Source organism: Petaurus breviceps, unplaced genomic scaffold (assembly GCF_028583685.1).
Source record: "Petaurus breviceps papuanus isolate PSGF00001 unplaced genomic scaffold, PetGlider_PUasm1.0 37, whole genome shotgun sequence".
NCBI classification, from domain to species: domain Eukaryota; kingdom Metazoa; phylum Chordata; class Mammalia; order Diprotodontia; family Petauridae; genus Petaurus; species Petaurus breviceps.
In genome coordinates this window covers 64,865,972-64,888,327 of record NW_027186296.1, presented here as the reverse complement: position 1 = coordinate 64,888,327, position 22,356 = coordinate 64,865,972, and the positions used below count along the sequence as shown (strand labels likewise).

The 22,356-nt window shown below is 42.2% G+C and overlaps 1 protein-coding gene across 3 annotated transcripts in view; it reads right to left on the bottom strand.

Annotated features, from left to right (window-relative positions):
• Positions 1 to 9,789: 9,789 nt before the first annotated feature.
• The window catches only part of ISG20 (interferon stimulated exonuclease gene 20), a 13,132-nt gene continuing 565 nt past the window's right edge, over positions 9,790 to 22,356 (bottom strand). For 2 of the 3 annotated variants that reach the window (XM_069098562.1, XM_069098561.1), the window contains exons 2-4: positions 21,793 to 22,051; positions 15,449 to 15,649; positions 9,790 to 10,058 (exon numbers count right to left, since the gene is read on the bottom strand). In XM_069098562.1, the coding sequence (XP_068954663.1) occupies positions 9,972 to 10,058; positions 15,449 to 15,649; positions 21,793 to 22,029 (525 nt within the window). In that variant the 5' untranslated portion in view covers positions 22,030 to 22,051 and the 3' untranslated portion in view covers positions 9,790 to 9,971. Of the gene's footprint in view, positions 10,059 to 15,448; positions 15,650 to 21,792; positions 22,346 to 22,356 lie in introns of those variants that run through there. The other variant, XM_069098560.1, reaches the window with a different exon arrangement.

The following is a 22,356-nucleotide window of genomic DNA, read 5'->3' as shown; positions in this document are numbered from 1 at the left end:
TTACCCTGCCTTCCCCCTTCCAAAAAGAAAAAAAAAGAAATAGGCCCTGTATTTTAGACTCAACCCATTGCCCAAATGTGTGTCCCAAGAGTCTAAATATTAAGGGAAAAATCGAGGCTAGCCAGGAAGATTGAATTCTTTCTCACCACCTCACTCCCATGCACAAACCCTAGATCTAAGCCCATAAAAATCAAACTAGGGAAATTGGGCACCCAGGACATCTGAAGCCATAGGAGGGGAGCTGACTTAGTTCCATAAGCCACAGGTCAAGGATGGGTCTTTCTTAGTATTACAGAGCAAAGGGGAGTGAGATTCTTCCACAGAAACACACACCACAAGGCATGGAATAAGGGGAGCTGAGAGTGGTCAGATTTGGAGGTTCTAGTATATTGACAGAGATGCAGAGGGAAACATTTTCTCCAGCAGCAGGAAAAACATACATGCTTTCCATACAGAGGATCAATTGTGCCACATATGAGTAAACCATTTGGTTCCCAAGTACATCTCAAACCCCGCCCCCCCCCCCCCCCCCCCCCCCCACCTGAATGCTGTGCAGGAAATTAGCCAATGTTCCTGGTGTTGAAAACAGAGAACCAGATGTAAAATATATTTCTGAGACAATAGTATCCAAGATTGGGTTTGGGTGGGGAAGGAGATGAAGGGTGGAGAAAAAAATGAAACATTATACGATGTGTCAGATTATGCTTGCCTCTATGTAAAAGTCAGAAAGTGTTGAGAGCAGGAAAGGAGGATGGGGAAAGAAAAGAATTTAAGTCTCTTTTCTTCTAGATAGAGATTTTTTTCTCCATTCAGATGGAGATTATCAGAAAGAAAATTGTGGCAGGAAACATATGGGGATTTTGGCTCTTTCTGTCCTCAGTAATGACTAACTGATATAGCCAGGTTCCAAATCCTTTCATCTTTGAGTGTTAATTTAGAGCTTTTTCCAGGAGCTCCAGTATAACACAACTTTTATTTTTTCTGCCCAGCATGTGACTCAGGAAGGGGGCAAGATATCATAGAAGTGTGTCAACTTGGAGCCAGAAAACCAGACTTCGAGACCTGGCTCATACACATACTACCTGCATAACCTCAAGCAGATCACCTAACCAATCTGAATCTCATCTATATGTAGTATAGGTACAGAGTGACCCAAGAGGATAATCTAGTCTCCATATGCAAAGGCTGCCTAGCTGATGCTGCCAAGTACAGAAAACTTATTCTCGGGGAGGCCAGGTAGCACAGTGAGTAAGAGCACCAGCCCCAGAGTCAAGATGACCTGGGATCGAATACGGGCTCAGATACTTAGTACCACACCCAGAAATAACTGGCCATGTTAACCTTGAGCAGGTTACTTAACCCCAATTGCTTTAAAAAAAAAAGAAAGAAAACTTACTCTCTGAATTTCTGTAAACGCTGCTGTGGTCAAAATGCCTCTCAGTCAAGTCTAGGATTGAAGATGCAAAATATTTCATAATTCTATCACAGATTCAGCACTTGAAAATTTATCCTAGGAAAGTCTCCAAATAAAACTCACTTCTTATTAGGATTCTTATTTCTGTCCCAGTATGATATGACCCCATAGGAAAATACACTCATATTATAGTTTAGCTGCATTCATTGCAAGCAATAGAAAGATAATAAAACATGGCATAAAGATGCCCCAAATGACTGCTCAGTGGTTGGGTTAAAGGGTCAACCAAGTCCTCTCTAGTTCTAGTGCTTCTGGCCCTGTAAATGGCCAGAGTTCACATGTATTCTTCCCCAAGAAACCATTGTTTGGACTCCTCCTGTCCCTGCCCTTTAGGTGAGCCAGAACACTCCCATACCTACCTTCAAAATCTCAGGGACAAAGGAGGTAAAATTGTGCCATTAGCATCCATCTCAATTCCTATGCCCAAGTTCCTTAAACACTCCATTTCCTGACCCCTCTTCCCTGCCATCCTTTCCTTCTCCAATGGCTATTCTCAGGCAGATCTCTCTCCTCCATCCAGAGCAGCAAGGACCACTTCTCTTCCTGAAAGATGGAGAACGAATCTACTACCATGCAAAGTCGTAAAAAAAAAAAAATGCCCTCTCCCAATGCACCATGTAGCCATCATCCATGGCTGTCTTTCAGAGCTCCCTCATGACTCTCAGGGGCCCCCAGAAAGCAGATCAGTCAAAGGAAGGAAGGAAGGAAAGAAGGAAGGAAGAAAGGAAGGAAGGAAGGAAGGAAGGAAGGAAGGAAGGAAGGAAGGAAGGAAATCTCTCCCAGCTCCTAGTCTATGATCCTACAGTCTTTCAATTCAATTTTTAAAACATTCATTAAATGCCTACTGTCCACAAAGCACTGTGCTAGGTGAGATAATAAACTTAATCCCTATTCCCATAGACCTTACTAGTCAACCACAAAATAAATGTCTCTCACACACACACACACACACAATGAATACATTGAACACAACAAAACAAAAACAACCTTATTCAATGTAACTGGCAGAGGTGGGCTTCTGTTGGGAGAGGATATGGTGGACAAGGGGACCCCTAGCTTTGGAGTATCCTGGGAGAGTTTTCAGACTTTGGGGGACCCTGTGAGTATAGAGGGGCAAAGGAAATGTCCCTGGAAATGAGCAGACAATTTTTTGAGTTGGAGGAAAGATTTTGGTAGGAAGGGGCTGAGAGATACTGAAAATGAGAAGGTTTTTTTGGTTTGGTTTTGTTTTTGTTTTTAGCAGGTGGCAACTCAGGAGAGCTGACCAGAGCATCCTGTGCTGAGAAAGGAGAACCTAAATCCAGGGGAATTTGGGGGATAGAATCTAGGAAAGATGGTTGAAGTGGTTTCAAGGAGAGCAAGTTGTTCTGGCATGGGAGAATAGACCTGAAACCCAGAACATGCACAAAGCTTTGTTCCCAACTCCCTGGTGGATTCCTTTCTGATTTAAAGAAGGGTTTTTTACTCAAGTAGCATCATAGGCTCATAGATCAAAAACTGGAAAAGGTTTTTAAGGTCATCTAGTCCTATCATCCACAAGTCACACAGGTAGTAAGTGACAAATCCAGGATATAAATCCGGTCCCTTAAAACTCCAAAGTCAGTGTTCTGTACCACTGCTCCACGTTTGAGGCACCAAAGAAAGGAGTTGCTGTGACTGTCCAAGGTTGGACAATGAATCCAGTGTAGGGAGAGAACAGAATGGCAGCCATCTTCCTCTGAGAGCCCTAGTACTTTGAGGCACAATGCCTCCAAGTGCCAGGGAGGCTTCCCAGAGCAAGGATTCACTTCTTTCCCTGCACAGGCCCCTTGGCTCCAGAATCTCCTAATTCTTAGGCAACCAGGCCTGGGAGTTCTGATTGGAGAGTCTGCCTGTGGCTTTTCAGACCCTTGGCTTTGTTGGCTCTTGCCAGGCTGACTGCTGGGAAGGTGGATCTGTTAGCAAATAGACCTGAGTCAGAGTTTATTCAGGTTTTTTCAGGACCACAAGGCCATTTTTAGAACCCCTGCTCTGGAGCAGCCTTGAAAACCTCACAGGTCCTCCTTTGTCCAGCAGGGCTTTATATCTCCCCCTTCTCCTCATCTCATTTTAGGGGACAATAGGTGACTGTCTCTAATTGGCACCATTTTGTGTGTACTTTCCTGGTCTCTCAAATTCAATTCTATGGAAGGAAGGGGCTCTCCTCTTCCTTTCTAACCTAATGTACAACTGCTCATTAGTGTCTACTTGTCTGGAAATAGCATGTTAATGTTCCAAATGGTAAGCTGAAAGCTCCTTCAGGGCAGGACTGTTTAGGCTTTCTCTTTGTTTAGGCTATGCCCAGCACGGCACTTGGCACCTAGTTGGTGACTAATTAATATTTGCTGAATTAAATCAAATGAGATCAACGAATGCCAAAAAATGTCTCCAAATGGTTCTGTGACACAGCTGGACCAGGGACACATGTAGCAGATGAGATCTCAATGTATGGACCAGTAGCAGCTATTTGCTTCTCTTGTTCTTAGAAGTTGATAAGGTGTGGGCCTCATGACATGGTGGAAGGGCCACTCGTTTGGAGTCAGGGGACTGGACCATAGGGACCATAGTTTCCCTACTTGTAAAATGAAGGGGTTAGACTAAGTGACCCTTAAGCTCCCTTCCGGCTCTAAATCTAGAACTTCATGGAGAAATCTGGCTATGCTGATGACCTATTGAAAAAGCAGACTGATGAACTGATTGTTATGGGAAGGCTGAAAGCCCAAGTTAGAACTGTGTTCCTGGTCCCTCCCCAACCCTAAAGAAGGTTAAAACTCTGGAATTTTGAGCCTAGAGATGTTTGCAGGACTCTGAGCACCCTGTGCTGACAGAACACATCCCAGTGCTTAGACCAGGGGTGGGGAACCTTTTGAGGGCTGTACTTGAGGACCCAGAGGGCTACATGTGACCTTGAGGTTGCAGGTTCCCCACCCCTGTGACCCAAAATTACCCCTACACATACTTCCTTCCATTCCTCTCCCAGTTAACCAAGTTCATCAGCTGGCATCTGATACTACTTGAACTCTTCAGAATACTTTAAGACCACTAACCCTAACCTGAACCTTCCCATTTTCCAAACTGGGCAGTGATATTTACATAGAGTGAAGTCATGGTGGTTGAAGTGGTTTCAAGGAGAGCAAATTCTTTTTAGAACTTCCCGATGCACGGTTATCTATCTTTCCCCAGGAAGTGTGGTTGAGTTGGTTATAAAGGATCAGTTATAAAGAGCCTCGGGTTAGATTTAAAGGTGGAAGAACTAAGACTGGAAGGGACCCTCAGAGGTCATTTGGTCCAATTCCCTCATTTTCTAGATGAGGAAACTAGATTCTAAAGAGGTTAAATGGCTCGTCCTGCCTAGGTCATAAGGGTTTTAAGAAGTAGAGCTGGAATTTGAACTCGGATTTTATAACTCTAAGTCCATTGCCAGAGTTCAATGCTCTTTCCACCCCAGTGCCTCCCTACTGCAGGCTCTGACACCATCTAGTTTGAGGCTGCTAGGTGGCACAGTCCTGGTTTGAAGTCAGGAATCTTGAGTTCACATTCGACCTCAGAAACATATTGGCTGTTTGATCCTAGGAAAACCACATAATCTCTAGCTGCCTCAGGTCCCTCATCTGTAAAATGGGAGTAATGATATGGCATCAACCTCAGAGGGTTGTTGGGAGAAGAAAATGATATGATATTTATAAAGTGCTTTGCAAATCTTAAAACACTATATAAATGCTAGCCAGTATTATTGGGCAAGTCACTCACCTCCCCGGCTCTCATTTCTATAATAGATAAGGTGATCTCTCCACTTCCTTTCAGCTCTAACATTCTAAGCAACCTTGGGAAAGCCCATCCCAACCATTTTCTGTACATCTAATAATCTGGTTTTGTGAACAGGCAGGCCAAGAGCACCACCTAATGTTCAGCCCAAAACACACATGTACAGAGTCCACATTTTGGACTCACTCTGCCCCAAGACAGGCCTAAAAGCTTTAAATAGACACAGAACCATAAGAGAAGGCCATAGGTCATTGTCCAAGGATTCATGTTCTTAGTTGCACCAGAGATAACAGTAAGAGATCAAGAAATCTCTCCTGGGGGCGGCCAGGTAGCACAGCAAGTAAGAGCACCGGCTCCAGTGTTGAGAAGACCTGGAGATCGAATCTCGGGCTCAGACACTTAGCACCCACCCAGAAACACCTGGCCCTGTAACCTTGAGCAAGTTACTTAACCCCAATTGCTTAGGGGCGGCCAGGTGGCTCAGTGTTGGGACGACCTGGAGATCGAATCCTGGGCTCAGACACTCAGCACCTCACCCAGAAATAACTGGCCGTGTAACCTTGAGCAAGTTACTTAGCTTGCTAAGTAATAGAGGTTAAGTGACTTGCTCAGGGTCCGATTGCTTAAAAATAAAAAAAAAAAATCTCTCCTGACTCCTTCCCATTCCCTTCCTCTCCCCCCTCTTCCCTGCCCCACCCCCACCTCCAGACAAAGGAAGGTTTCTAGCCAAAGTCCTGATAAGACAGAGGTCTAAAAATGCAGAGACATAGGGTTTCTTAATGGGCACGCACTCTTATGCACAGTTTGAGTATTTCTTTTTTGCTTATTGTAATTATTAATTAGATTAATAATAACACTATAACTTTAAGGTTTATGAGGGTGCCATTCTCTCTAAGTAGTATATTTTATATCCTCATTTTATAGATCAGATACTAGGTTAGTGTGGTGGCTAGGTGAAGCAATGGGTAGAGAGACAGCCCTAAAGTCAGGTGGTCCTGAGTTCAAATCCAACCTCAGATACTTATTAGTTAGGTGACCTTGGGCAAGTCACTTAATCCTGTTTGCCTCAGTTTCCTCATCTGTAAAATGAGCTGGAGAAGGAAATGGCAAACCACTTCAATATCTTTCCCAAGAAAACTCTAAATGGATTCATGAAGAGTCAGATATGACTGAAACACAACAAAAGTAATGTCAGGATTTTAACCAAGATTCTATGGTTTCTGAGGCAGCTAGGTAGTTCAGTGGATAGAGTACTAGCTCTGGAGTCAGGAAGATTTGAATTCAAACCCAGCCTCAGACTCTTAGTGACCCCTGAGCAAGTCACTTAACCTCTATTTACCTCAGTTTCTTCAATTGTAAAATGGGGATAATAACAGGTCCTCATCCCAGAGTTGTAAGTATCAAATGAGAAAATGTTGGTAAAGTGCTTACTTAGCACAGTGCTTGGCACATAATATAGGTGCTTAACAAATGCTTGTTTTGTTCCCTTCCCCCTCTAAATACAGGAAAGTCTTTCTCCTGCACCAGAGTTCTTTGTATTACACAAAACTCCATGATCTTCCCTCCATTGCCCAAATCTGCTCTCACCTGTTCAGAGAATCATAGATTTAAAGCCAGAAGGCACCTCAAGGCCTTGAATTTATCATTTTATCAATGAAGGAACAAGTTGAGAGAGGATATGATACTTGTATGGGGTCATAGTGCTAGTCTTTAAGGCAAAATTTGAACTCAGGTTTTCCTGCCTCTAAGTATAGTGCCCCCTCCTCCACCAGTCCAAGAAGTTTCCATCCAGCATTCCATAAAATCTTTTCAGTTGTAGGTTGAGTAAACAAGAGCACAAACACTCACCTTCAACCCATCTAAGAACTAGGATCATAAAAATGAAGGGTTGGCAAGGATAGTCCTGGAACCCATATAACAGAGGATGCCTTCCTCTCAAAACAGAAGAGCAAGGGATTATTAAATGTTGAATATGAAGTCAAATGCCATCACTGTTCATGAGGTTTTTTTTTAACTGTTTTTCTATGTCCAAGGAAGAGTTTGATCTAGAGAGAGTAAGGAGAGTCTCCAGAAATTACTGTGATATAAAGAAAAAAAGGCATCAATGAAACATATTAGAAATAAAGATAGATTAGAAGCAAAAGGGCTTCAACTCTCAAATCAGAGTTGACCATGTCTGCATTTTTCATGAATCATAAGATTGAATTTGAATAGACTTCAAAGATCATCTAGTCCAATATCATAATTTTACAGATAAGGAAATTGAGGTTGTAAGAGAGTAAATGACCTACCCAAGGTGACACGGGAATTAAGTACATCCTGGGATTTTAACTTAGGTCCTCTGATCCCAAGTCCAGTCCTCTTCTATTAAAACATCAGTAGAAAAGGTGATATTTCCACCTCTAGACAAATAGAGTCTGTATATTTAAGATAAGGTGGTTTGGCCAATACCACAGTGGGACCAGCTGCTTCAGCGACTGAGACACTGGATGGTATTGGTTTCATCCTTGCCTCTGGTGCAAAACTTCTTCACCTGAACTCTCATTTGTCATTTACTAAACCAGAATAAAAATCCACATATGTATATTTCTGAAAAATTTCCTTGGTGCCCCCCCCAAAGAAGAACATAAAAATAGTGAGTTGGCCCATGGACCACTTGAGTCCTAGAATATCCCTCCATCATCTCAGAGGCAGCCTAGAGCTGAATTAGCAACATTCCAAAGGCACTAAGTGGAGGGGAAATCAGAATCAGCAAAAATATAGAACTGATTAAGCAAGGCTAAAGGGAGAAGTCCTCAGAACTCCATTTCTCACTATTCTCAGACCCAGAGAGCATCACTCACTGAGGGGGAAAAATCTTAATATTCCATATGCCATGGAACTGTGTGTCTAGGCACAAGCTAATTATGTTACAACTTGAAGACACTAATCAGTACAAATCTTCTGAGATACAAAATGTTTACAGAGCAATAGAATCATATGTGAAGGTTCCGTATGATACAGGGGTAAGGCTGGGGCTACAATGTAATCCACAAGCCAGGAAACCTGAAAGAGATATAGCTGAGACCCTATGGAATAAGTCAAATATCTTCATGGTAGAGGTAGAAGACCTTCATGTCATCTGACAAGAAAGAGAGAGGTTAGAAGGAGGAAGTGAAGAGGATAGGAAGTAAGATGGAAAAATGGAGGATGTGGAGAGCAAAAGGGAGAAAAAGAGGGAAGGAGGGAGGTTAGAGGGAAGAAGTGAAGGGAATAGGGAGTAAGATGGGGAGAACGGAGGATATGGAGAGCAGAGGGGAGAAAAAGAGGGAAGGAGGGAGGTTAGAGGGAAGTAGTAAAGGGGATGGGGAGTAAAATGGGGAGAATAGAGGATATGGAGAGCAGAGGGGAGAAAGGGACGGAGGAAGAGAGGGGAGGGAGGTAGAGAAACAGACAGAAGGAGGGAGATAGAGTGAGAGAGACAGAGAAATAGACGAAAGGGAGACAGAGACAGTGAGAGACAGCGAAATAAAGATAGAGAGGAGAAAGATACAGAAATTGAAAAAGAGATAGAGTTGTGAGGATTCAGAAGCTATACAGTTGTGAAACAAGGTATATATTAGTCTAAAACCTCACTCACCAATATGTGAGACCACAGGACAATATGACCATTTGGGAAACGGGTGCTGAGAATGTTTCTAACATGATGTGCTTCCTTTTCTTTTACAATTAAATGTTTTGTTTTTTTTTTTATTGATTCAGTGCTGTTGAGTGCTTGGGTTTCTGTTGGCACAGCATTAACTGGTTATTTATACTTCTGGTTGACTTGTGAGCCATCCCATTTCACCTGGGGATGGGGCCTCGAGCTCTGGGATGCACTTCCAGAAAAGAGCCTTCACAAATATGAACCCAAGTTCATGAGAAGCTTATATACAGGCAACAGGACCTAAGCTTTCTTCCCTTTCAGGTCAGGAAGTAAGCAAGTTCCCAGCTTCCTTTTATCAGCATTTTAAGCAAGGCAAACTCAGTAACTCAACATGAAAAGAAGTCAAAGAAAGAGGTAATTGGGTCACACCCACAGCTCCCAAGATATTGGGAAATACCTTTCCCTAGTAAGTCACACCAACAAACTGTTCACAACACAATCTGGGTCCTTTGTTACTGAAGTAATAAACATTTTGCACAATTAAATGTTCTCTGTCTTGAGGGCCATAAAAATATCGACAATGATGATGATAATAGCAGCTAGCATTTAAAAAGTGCTTTGAGGTTTGCAAAGCACTTTACAAATATTATCTTATTTTATCCTCATAACAATCCTGCAAAGTAGGTGCTATTATATCCCCTTTTTACAGTTGAGAAAACTGAAGCCAGCAGGTTTGAAGAGATGGCTCACACAGCTAGTGTGTGTCTGAGGATAGATATAATTCCAGGTGTCCCTGTCTACAAATCCAGCACTCTATCAGCTGCACCATCTGACTGTGTCAACAAATAAAGCTTTTCAAACATCAACCTCTATCCCAGCTCATAGTGGCAGAAAAGTCAAATCTGAGTAGAGAAAATAGAGATCCATTTTATTATCATAATACAAGCAAGAAAGTGAAAGGCTTTGGGAGATGTTTCTAAAGGGAAGAAGGTTTCCTTGAAGGTTTGTGGCTTCCATCAATCCTCTTGAGAATGACCTTTGAACCGGAAGGCAGCTGTGTCTAGGCCATCCACCTCTGCATTCCCCCTTTCAGTTGGCCCTTATTATCCTGGATCTTTTATAGAGTTCCATAGTAGCTCTGGCATCTTCCACAGAGGAGTGGCCAAACCTGCTGTTCTGTAAAGACACAGAGAGAGAGATATTCAGTCACCAGAGTGAAGAGGTTCAGACTGAGGATATTTGGGAAAAGTCCACCATGACTGGGGCCCAAGGTTAACCCTCAATCTCTAGTCCCTGGAGACAGGGCTTGGGTTGTACAAACACTGAAGATTTGCCAGGCAAAATGGTATAGTGAAAAGAGACTTGGGTTTGGAGACAGAAGGAGTTGGGGCTGCAAGACATTAAGTGATAACTCAAATTGTTTACCCCTCAGTTTATGGTGGCTGGTGACACAGTGAAAAGTTATTGGACCTGGAGTCCAATAAACTCAGGAAGACCTGAGTTTAAATATGACCTCAGGTACTTACTAGATGTGAGATCCTGGGCAAGTCATCCCACCTCTATTTGCCTCAAGCAAGGGGGATAATATAAATATAATATATATATATATAATATAAATGTAAAATTGGGATAATAACAGCACCTATTTCACAGGGCTGTTGTGAGGATCAAATAAGATATTTGTGAAAGCAAAAGAAGATGGAACAAGGAATTAGGTCACATGCCACAGCTTCCAAAGATACTGAGAAAGACCTCTCCCTAGTAAGTCACACCAACATACAACTCAATCTGGGCTATTTGTTACTGCACTAACAAATACTTTGCATGATTAAATGCTCTTTATCTTGGGGGCTGTAATAATATTGATGATGATGATGATGATGATGATGATGATGATGATTACAGGTACAATGCTTGGTATATAATAGGAGCAGTATAAATGCTTATTCACTTCCCCTTCCACCATCTGCAAAGTGGGTACAATAATTCTTTCAGTATCAACCATGTGGGACTGTTATGAGGAGAGATTTATAAATTGTAAAGTGACATATGAATGTGAGTTGTTGTAATTATTAAGCCCCAAGACATAGAGTTGCTGTATGCTGGCTCCCTTGTGAACCAGAGTCTTGGAAGACCCAGGAGGAAGAGCAGGGGAGGAAAGGTCTAAACCAGGGGTGTGGCTCTCTAGCTCCTTAGGTGCAGCCCTTTGATTGAATCCAAACATCCTCTTAATAAAAGGCTTTGTTGTGTGAAGTTTTGATTCAGTCAAATGTGACCTAGAGAGCCACATGTGGCCTTGAGGCTGCAGGTTCCCCTCTCCTGGTCTAAGTTGTCTGATCTAGACCAGGGATATGGGGAGTTGTCTCTCTTCTCAGTTGTTTCAATTTTATCTGAGGTATTTGGGGTTTTCTTGGCAACTGGAGTGGTTTTCACAGGCGAGGAAACTGAGGCAAATAGGGTCAAGTGACTTGTCTAGGTGGAATATGATGAGGGAACCTGATTCAGAGCCTCAACTTCCTGTGCTACAGCAGGAAAACTTGGTGGGATGTGCAAAAATGGCAACTGTATCTTAAAGGGAGAGCCAAAGAATATGGAAAATGACAGTGAACCTGAAACCCACCATCGCCATCACCACCCCCATTGGCAGCACTCACATATCATATTCAGGAACTTGAAGTGTCCACAGACTTTTCTGTCCATGAAAAAAATGTCCCCATAAAACTCACTACAACATATTGTTTACAATAATGCAAAAGTCCTTTTCCTCTCCCCATCAAAGGGCTTCTGGCAGGAGCATCTGGGACTATGTATCCAGGAGTGTACTTCAATGCTGTTGTGGTGGTTGATCAAAACTGCTTGGCAGCTATTTTTTAATTAAGGAGCCCCAGACTGGGAGGAAACAACTCAGGCTGAAAATAACCAATGAGGTATTTTATTGACCTGGCTTCCCTAGTGGTGTGTCTGGAAAGCAGAGAGACAGCAGTATCATGGGGTCCACACTGGCAAATATGATAGAGCCAGAGAGAGATGTGAGCCAGAATCGATCTCACAGCAAACTAATCATGAATGCATATATTGCAGGGAACTTCCAGGAAAGTTTTCATTAAGTCTTGCTACAAGAAATGGGGACAGATATTTCTGTTGTGTAGAATTACAGAATTATGTCTGTGCCTAGCCCATAATAGACAATTAATAAGTGTCGAACTGGAAAGATAATGCAATAATTGCCTAAATTCATACAAAAAGTAATGGAAGAGTTGGGAAATAATCCATAACTGTGAAATAATAATGATTAGAATATAAAAATAATAAATATAATAACATTTATAATGTTATAAATATTAAAAATATATATAATAATGAAGTAATTCTAATTAATAATAGTAATAACAATAGCTAACATTTATATAATGCCTATTATACTAAACACTTTACAAATATTATCTCATTTGATCCTCACAACAACCCTGGGAGGTAGGTACTATTATAATTGACATTTTACAGTTGAGAAAACTGAGGCAAAGAAAAGTTAAGTGACTTCTCCAAGGTCACACAGCTAGTAAGTGTCTGAGGTCAAATCTGAACTCATGTCCTCCTGAAGGACTGGTTAGGCTTCCCCAAAGACAGTAATGGCATAACAAAAAGTGCTGGATTTTGAGTCTAAGGACCTAGATTTGAATTTTGATTCTGCAACCAATTCTACATTAGGCAAATCACATATTCTCTTTGAACCTCATCTATTCCCTCATCTGTGAATTGAGAGGACTGGACTAGATGAACCAAAGTCCAATCTAGCCTTCAAATCTTATGATCTTAAGGAGTCTAGCAGTTGGGTTTCTATAGCTCTGCACTTAAAATTTTCCAAGACTAACAGTCATTTTATTCCTAAAGGTCCTCAGAGAAGATGTTACCTCAAGCTCCTCAGGAAAACTGTCCCCTTCCTGAGTTCAACAGAGCTTTGAAATAAAAAAAAAAACAAAAACAAAACTTTTTTCTAATTTATCTCTGCCATGCCAATCTCAAATTACGCCCTCACATGTGCCACATGAGTCAATGCTTGGGTGCTGACTGCCTGGGCTCCCATAGCTGTCATTTTCAAGAAAAGACATCAATTACTGGTTGGGTGTCCTTGTGCACTTGGCATGAAGTGGAGAGGGTCTGACAACCCCCAGGACTTCCCCAGAGACCAAATTTCTCAAGCTGAGGGTCGCTAACACTTCTTTGAACAGAACACATGTCCTTGACATTGTGGCTGCTCAGATGCAAGTCTGGAAGTTATTCTGGGCTCTTCATGGTATAGGGCAAAGTCCTATGGTAGTGGAGTTAGAGGACTTGGGCTCATGTGTCCTTAGCCAAGTTACTTCACTTCTTGGTCCTCCATTTCCTCATCTCTAAAATGGACCTCTAAGATCCCTTCTGGTTCTAAATCCTGGGGTAGGGATTCTGTGCTATATGATATGGGTACTATGCTATCAGATTAAAGAAATAATGTAAAGGGGCAGCTAGGTGGCTCAGTAAATAGAGCACCAGCCCTGGAGTCAGGAGGACCTGAGTTCAAATCTTTCCTCAGACACAACACATACTAGCCTTGTGACCTTGGGCAAGTCACTTAACCCCAATTGCCCTGCCTTCCCCCTCCAAAAAGAAAAAAGAAATAATTTAAAACAAATAGTCAGGCATGATGGTTTAAGGCTCAAATGTCACCAAACATCACGGCAACCTGGTTTAATGGACTGAATGTTGGATTTGGAATAAGAGGATCTGACCTTGAATCCTAGATCTGCTCCTTAGTAGCTTGAGCAAATCACTTAACATATCTGTGCTAAAGTTTCCTCTTTTTTAAAAATGTGGGGCTGCACCAGATGATGCCTTCGTTCCTTTTTGGCTATAGAGCTATGGCCCATTGAATATGGTTCTCCAAGGCTCAGTCTTGTCACTATAGGCTGGCAGGAAACCAAATTTAACTCATATTCTGATCATTGACCTGAGCCTCAAAGCCTGCGAAGCCTCCTAGTTCCTTCTTTCCCTCTGAGTTTTAGAGGTTTTTATGACCCACACTTTTACCAAGAAGGTTTAAGCTAGGTTCGTGAAAAGTAATGATGCACATCAGCCTGAACATCACCCAATAGCTGAATAGGAGAGACCAAGCAATGTCATCTCTTGGTCATAGGAGTCCTTTGGGAAATTAAGATAAGGCCATCTGTCACCATCCCACCTTATCAGGCAAACATGCAGCATGAAGATTATGAGTGGGAAAGAGGGAGGGGCTTTGAGAGCAGACTATATGTAAATGATAAGGATAGTAATAATGATCCTTTGCAAATGAAATGGGATCATACTTGTAGAGCACATAGCAGTTTTCAAAATGCTTTCAAACATTTTCTATTCCATTTGAGCCCAATAGGGTCTTGGAAGGCCAGCAGTTCTACAGTATCCCCATTTTGCAGATTAAAAAAAAAAAACCTTCTGAGTGGGTAGGTGGTGCAGTGAATAGAGCACTGGTGCTGGAGTCAGGAATACCTGAGTTCAAATCCGGCCTGAGACACTTAACACAAAAACTAGCCATGTGACCTTGGGCAAGTCACTTAACCCCAATTACCCTCCAAAAAAAATCCTCACCCAAAAGGAGTGAAGTAAGTGATTTGACAGAAGTTAATGAAAATCTAGCACCAGGTAAGGGGGTCTTTAGCTTTTTTGCATCCTTGACCCCTTTGGCAACACTGGCTGTTCCCCATGCCTGAAATTCTTTCTCCTCATCTCCACCTTCTGGCTTCCTTCAAGTCCTAACAACAATCTCACCTTCTACAAAAGAAACCCTTCCTGATCCCTCCTGACACTAGCACCTTTCTTCTGAGATCATCTCAGCCTATCATCCCATCTAGAACTTATTTATACATAATTGTTCCCATGCTGTTTCCCCCATTAGACTGTGAGCTCCTTGAGAGCAGGGACTGGTTTTTTTGCATTTTTTCTGCAAAAATGACTGAGCATAGTACCTAGCACATAGTAGGCACTTGATAAATGCTTGTTGACTTAACAAATAATTGAAAGAGATGCTAAATTGCAACTAGAAATTACTGTAATGTAATTTTTTCTATCCAATTTCATGAACCCCAAGTCAAAAATCTATTTCTTGGGAGTCCATGGACTCCAGGTTAAGAATCCCTGAACTATATCATCTCCAAGGTCCTTCCCAGCTCTAGATCCTATGATCCTAGGACTGGAATCGCTCCATCTTCTAGTGCCATTTCTAGTGTTCTTTTCCACACCACCATACTGCTGGTTGGTTGAGCCTTTACCACTGGTTAGTAATATAGCTATGTCTCTGAATCATTGCATTGTAAGAGTTGTATGGGGGCAGATGGGAGCCCAAAGGCATAGGGCCTGCTGGGATGAACATCCTGATTTGCCCTCTTCTAGTAATAGTTCTAGGATTAAATAGATGGAGAATGTTGTTATTCAGGGCCTAAGCATCCAAATGGGATCCTAAAAAGGTTTTGGTTTTTCCAAACACAGGCCATTAAAAAAGAGATGACATCCCACCCTAGCCCCAATCCCAATCTCACCTGAATTCCTCTCCTGAGGATCCTCTCACACAGAACCTTGAGGGACACCCGTCGGCAGCTCCCCAGGCCTCCCGCCTCCCAAAGCAGTCTGTCCTGGGCGGTATCGTAGATTCTGTATCTTGACATGTCCTCCTTCAGTGCCTTAAAGTCGTAGCGGAGGTCATGGCCTACCACCAGCTTGCCTCGGAGGAGTTCCAAGATCTAGACCGGAAGACACAAGACACATGACATGCATCACCTTACACATCAGCCCAAACTATGAAAGACCAAAGTTTCATTGCAAGGTCCTTTTATGGTTTAAGCAAAGGGGAAAAGACCAAATTGAAAAGGATATGGTTTGAGGAAAAAAGTCATGGGCCTGGTGAGGGAGCATCTAAGCAGAATCAGACAGTCCATTATTTGAAAAATTACATACAGGGGCAGCTAGGTGGTGCAGTGAATAGAGCACCAGCCCTGGAATCAGGAGGACCTGAGTTCAAATCCTGTCTCAGACACTTAACACTTACAAGCAGTGCAACCTTGGGCAAGTCACTTAATCCCAATTGCCCCGCCTTCCAAAAAGAGAAAGAAAATTACATACAACACCACCACCACAACCACCCCACTCTATATTACTGTTTCCTCAATGTCTTGGGCCATCACCCTGACACTTATGATTTGATGTCACTAAACACATATTACTGAGCCAATGGAGAATGAAATTTTCTGATGTTCAAAAGTTTTGCATCTATATCTCCTTCATTAGCAGTTGAGGAAGGATTCTATACAATGCTGCATGTACTGTTGGACTCTTTTAACAGCCAAGGCTTCTCCCAGCACCTCTATGCTGCAGGTTCAGGTTTCACTATGGGGAGGGGAGTGTGTATGAGACAGAGAGTCAGGGTGAGGCTATAATAGGAAAGAACTAATTTCAGCCCATGCTGTAGGATTCTTTAAGTCAAGATCATGAGGAGGGTGTGGTCAGCATGGACTTTACCACTATTAAGTTTTAAGTCCCCACCCCCTTGTGCAAACCCAAAGCCAGGTCCCTCACTTGTTTTCTACCCAAAGTCCACTTCTTGTTCCTAGCTGAAAAAAAAATGTTGTTACACCAGAGGAAATTCAGTAATCAAATTACCATCACCCTTACTGATCTGGGAAGAAGTACTCCAGACATAGTGCAATTGCCCCATTCAAGCCCTGTAGGATAGGCAGCCACTAGGATCACTTCCTATTTCATAAGAGGTCATTGCCTCAGAACTGTTCTCTGCACCATACCATGAGGGAGTAGAACGTAATAGGAAAAGCACTGGATTATTCTGAAGGCTCAGGTTCAAACTCTAGCTCAACAACTGTTGGACTTTAAGCAAATCACATGATCACATAATCCTTCCGTACCTCAGTTTCTTAATCAGCAAGTGGGGATAATGACACTTGGATTTTCTATTTCACAAAGGTGTTGTGAGGTTAAAATGAAAGAATGAATATTGATAAAACTTCAAATGTTGGGCAGCTAGGTGGTGCAGTAGATAGAATACCGGGCTTGGAGTTAGGGAGACTCATCTTCCTGAGTTCAAATCTAGCCTCAGATTCTTAATAGCCAGGTGACCCTGGCCAGGTCACTTAACTTCTATATACCTCAGTTTCCCCATAGGTGAAAGGAGCTGGAGATGGAAATGGCAAACCACTCTAATATCTTTGCCAAGAAAATCCCAAATAGGGTTATGAAGAGTCAAACACAATTGAAACAACTGAACAACACAAAATATAAATGTCAGCTATTCTCATACTCTACTGAGAGGCCAGCCTCGGAGCAAAAAAAATCTAGATTCAAGTACTCCCTGGCTATATGACCATAGATAGGAAAGTTACTTATCCCCTCAGTGTCTCCAACCAACTCAACCATACCAAAAGTTACAGATGAATTGTTGATCTTCATTGGTGGAGGGAGTTTCCATGGTAGGAGTTCCAATAAAATCATAGAAAAGGTAGATAAAAGAATGGATAGATAGATGATAAAGTTTCCACAGCAAGAATTCTGATAAAATCAGAGGTTCAAGATAAATAAACAAATAAATAAATAGATGCTTGGGTGAATGAATGAATGGATAGACGACAGATAAATAGATAGGTAAAGTTTCTATGGCAGGAATTCTAGTAAAATCACAGGGACAGATAGATGAATGAATGAATAAATAGATAAGTAAATAAGTTTCCATGGCAAGAATTCCAATAAAATCACAGGCTGGGGATAAATAACTACATAAACAGATTAGTAGATAAATTATGAAATAGATAGAAAGATAACAAAGTAAATAAATAAGTAAAGTTTCCATGATAAAAGTTCTAATAAAATCACAAGTTTAGGATAAATAAGTAGATTAATAGATAAATAAATAAATAGCTAGATAAATGTAAAAATAAAGATAAGTAAATTAAGTTTCCATGGCAGGAGATCCAATAAAATCACAGGCTCAGTATGAATGAATAAATAAGTAAACTATTTAATTAATTAATGGTAGAGGGGTGAATAATAAGTAAATAGATGAATGACTGGAAATGGATGGATGGATAGATAATAGGTTGCTATGGTTATGCCTCCTGGACCTGGACATCGCTTTCTCTGTTTCTAAAATGGAATGTAAATAAAGCCCTGAAGCACATACCCAACAGAAGCTATGTTGTATGGTGGGGAAAGTGCTGGATTTGGATTCAGGGGAGCTGGATTCAAATCCCAGATTTGACACCTATCTGTGAGACCTCAAACAAGTCATTTGCTTGGCCTTGATTTCTTCATCTATAAAACACTGGGGTATGTGTGTGTGTGTGACTTAATTTTTGTGGGCCTCAGTTTCCCTATCTGTGAATTGAAAAGGTTGGACTAAATAGTTTCTAAGAATTTAAATACACTTCTAAATCCATGATCCTATGATTAAATAAACTCTAAGACGCCTTCTAGCTTTAAATTCATGATCCTCTGAGTTCCCTTCTCATTCCAGATTCAACACACATATATGTATACACAAATGAAAACATGATTCTAAAGAATTCAAAAGAGAGTTTTGTCCCCTTTGATGTTAAAAGGAGGAAATGAAAGTGCCACTTCATCTTGGGTCTGGAGCTCAGGCTAGAAAACGAAACCCTAGAAAATGAAACCCTAGAAAACGAAAACACTTTAAAAGGAGAATTATAAAAATACATTAATCCGATGCATACGAACAGCACTGGAGGGATCATCTTTCTTTCCATTTAGTTCATCACAGAGACAGCTGTTACATTCCTGACTATTACAGCCTCCCCCAGCAAGGCTCAGGATGGACATGGGGAAAAAGCACATTGCACTTGATTGAAGATTGAATTATGCCTGACAAGGTGAGTGCCTGAAAGCCACAGGCTGCTGGGTGATCTGGCACTGGGTTAATGTCATCAGCCAGCAGGAACACAATCATTCCTATTAAAAAGAAATCAGGTCTTTAAAAAGATCCATCTCTAGGCCTGTCAATCTGTGCAAGCTTTCACTAGTCCTTTTCTCATTGATTAATGTCAGAGCAACAACGCATCTGATGGCAGAAACATTTGGAGCTAGCCTGAAGAAAACGGCAGGGAGGACGGAGGAGGATTTTCTTCTCTAGGTCTGTTGAAATACTTCATCTTCTTTTATTTTATTTTATTTTTGCTTTTTGGAGGGCAATTGGGGTTGTAACTTGCCCAAGGTCACATGGCTAGTAAGTGTGTTAAGTGTCTGAGGCCAGATTTGAACTCAGGTCCTCCTGACTCCAGGGCCGGTGCTCTATTCCTGTACCACCTAGCCGCCCCTGTTGAAATACTTCAGTGTGTCCATGCTGGAATGGATTTCAGACCCTGATTGGACTGAGTGGCCTATGCTAGTAACAATTAACAAAACAATATGCTTGCTCTTTCAGGAGGTGGGTTTTTCTTTCAGATCTATGTCATTTACAAAGACTTCAGAATTTGTCCACTAATCATAGAGTCACTGAATGCTAGGACTGCAATGAACCTTAGAGATCCTCTGACTCAACCTGCTCTTTTGTGAAGAAATTCAGTGATTTATTTATTTATTCATTCCTTTGACAAGCATTTATCAAGGACCTACTGTGTACCAGGCGCTGTGCTAGGAACTAGAGCGACAAAGACTGAAATGTAAAAGTTCTTGCCTAGAACATAAATTCCTTAGTTTATATTCTGGAGGAGAGGGGAAAGGAAGGAAGGAAACAAGTATTTATTTAGCACCTACTGTATGGCAGGCACTGTGCTAACTACTTTACAGTTATCTCATTTGATCTTCACAACAACCCTGGGAGGTAGGTGCTACTAGGAACCCCATTTTATAGTTGAGGAAATTGAGGCAGACAGAAGTGAAGTCACTTGCCCAAGGTCTCACAACTAATAAGTCCCTGCAGCTGAATTTGAACTCAGGTCTTCCTGACTTCAGTTCTGGCTCTCTATTCTATTTGCCACCTAGCTAGAGCCAGGAGGGAGGGCAGGATGGGGGGGAAGGAGAAGAAACATGCCAGCAAAGAACACTAGCAAGTCACCCAGTTAGTGACAGAGCCAGGACCATGTCTCCAGGTTCTCAACCTCTAGGAGTCTACATAGATACATAGATAGCACTTTCAACCATCCTAAGGCTGGACTGAAGGGCAGCCCTCTGGCTGGGCCTACCAGGTGCTATTTGATGTCCTTGGAGCTACATAGGGCTTGTTTCATTCTTTGTATTTGTATCCCTAGCACCTAATCCAGGGCTTCCAGCTTTTTCAGTGCAAAAGCCAATTACTTCTTACTGCTTTGTCTTCCCACAGCCGTTTCCTTTATTTGTTCTGCCTGTTGGCTGCCCTTTCTTTTCCCTTTTGCTGGCATCTGTCTCACTGTTTCTTAGCTTCCAAATTATGTGCCCAGGCAGGAAGAAGCAGGGAATCTCCCCCAAGTCTACCTTTGCTTTGGTTCGATGCCAAAATAAAGTTTGGAATGATTAGATTCTAAGAATAGAAGGGACCCTCAAAGCATCATCTGGCAGGAATACCCTCTCCAGCTGCCTGTCTCCCATGCCTGGAATGCTCTCCCTCCTTATCTCTGCCTCCTGGCTTCCCAGGCTTCCCTCAAGGCCCAGCTAAAATCCCACCTTCTACAGGAAGCCTTTCCTGATCCTCCTGGATTCTAATACCTCCCTTCTTTTGATTATTTCCAGCTTGTCTGGCTGGTACAGAATTGTTTGCTTAGTGACTTCTGTTAGAATGTGAGCTCCTAGAGATCAGGGACTGTCTTTAGCCTTTTTGTTTTTTTGTATGTCCAGTGTTTAATCACAGACACTGGCACATAGTAGGTGCCTAATAAATTGACTGATTGACAAGTAGCCACCCAGACTCCATTAGAATACTTCCAGTGAAATAGAATCCCTTGTGATACTTTGATTAACCATGATTTCCTTATCCTCTCCCAAACCTCACTAAACATAGAAAATTAAGAACTGAACTGCCTTAGATTCCTCCAGGTCCTGGGACCAGTCATGGGAAGTGAGCAACTGGCCGTACAAAACTTTCATTTCAGTGAAATATGGAAACAAATTTACAATAGGAGAATATGATGTATATAGTGTCCTAGTAGGTTAAAGATAGTGGAACAACAAAGGCCCTGTCTATATTTTAGAACAATTATATAGATACTAAGGTTCTCCTCTGAACACTAAATCTCATATCTTGTATAAGAATCATATGGGGGAAAGCCCCTCAGGATTGCTGTAGAATTCCAGTCTTTACCTCCTACTGCCTGTAATACGAGAGGCAGAAATCTAAAGGAGATGCCAACCCATGGCCACAAATGGCATCCTGTGTTTCCTCGTGTATCACCTCCCCACCCCTGACTCCCCAATCAATTCACTCCTCCAGCCCTGTCCTGAGGCTGTGAGGACATGCACACAGAAAGCTGTCTGGTAAGGAAAATGCCAGAGTATCATGATCATAGCTGTCCTGTTGGGCATTGTCATGGTGTATGAGGAGTGCTTTAGACTAGGAGACTTAATTCTAGATCTGGCAGTCACTGCAAGCCACTTTATTTCTCTGTGCCCCAATTTACTCATCTGCAGACTTCAAGAATTGTGATTACTGAGGTCCCCTTCAGGTCTGTGAGGTCAGAGGGACTGTTCTCTAGCTCCCATACAGCTAAGATACCTGGGACTTTCTTTACTGCTATGGGAACTCACCAACCAGCTGTGCTTGGTGACTTTCTAGTGAATCATCATGAGTTTCCAGTTACAGTGTTGCTGTCCATAAATCCCATTTACCAAAACCATGGAACTAGAAATGTTTTTTACTTGCCCAGTCTCCTACCAGTCTGGTCTCCTCACTTACCTCTTCCCTGGCACTCAAAAAAGGTACAGCTGTCTGCATGTGCTCAGGTCTTATCCCACTTACGTGGGAGCGATAGTCTGTGATCGTCCCTTCTGGCTTGATGTATTTGTCATATACCACGGATCCATGATAGTCCACGAGACTGCACCGGGCCAGACCGCTTTCCCGAAGAGGTCCCACTCCTACCATCTCACAGTCCATGGCGATGATCTGGTCCTCCCTGGTATGGTCCCCCATGGTCAGCAGGCACTCAGATGCTCTAAGAAGGGAGATCATGGAGCAGTGACTGGAGAGTCTTTGGCTGATTAAACCATCATTAGAATTCAATGGTGTCTGCATTTATTCAGGGGAACTGGCTCTGAACTAAGCTCTATGAAGCTTAACAGTCAGGTTAAATAGTCTCTGCCCTTTGTCACAAATGCCACCTGGCAACAGTAGGAGTTGGCACCCTGACAAACCAACCAGTTTCCTTACACTAAGCAGGAGTGACAGAGAGAAGAGAAAAGAGGGAGAGGAGGAGAGAGAGAGAGAGAGAGAGAGAGAGAGAGAGAGAGAGAGAGAGAG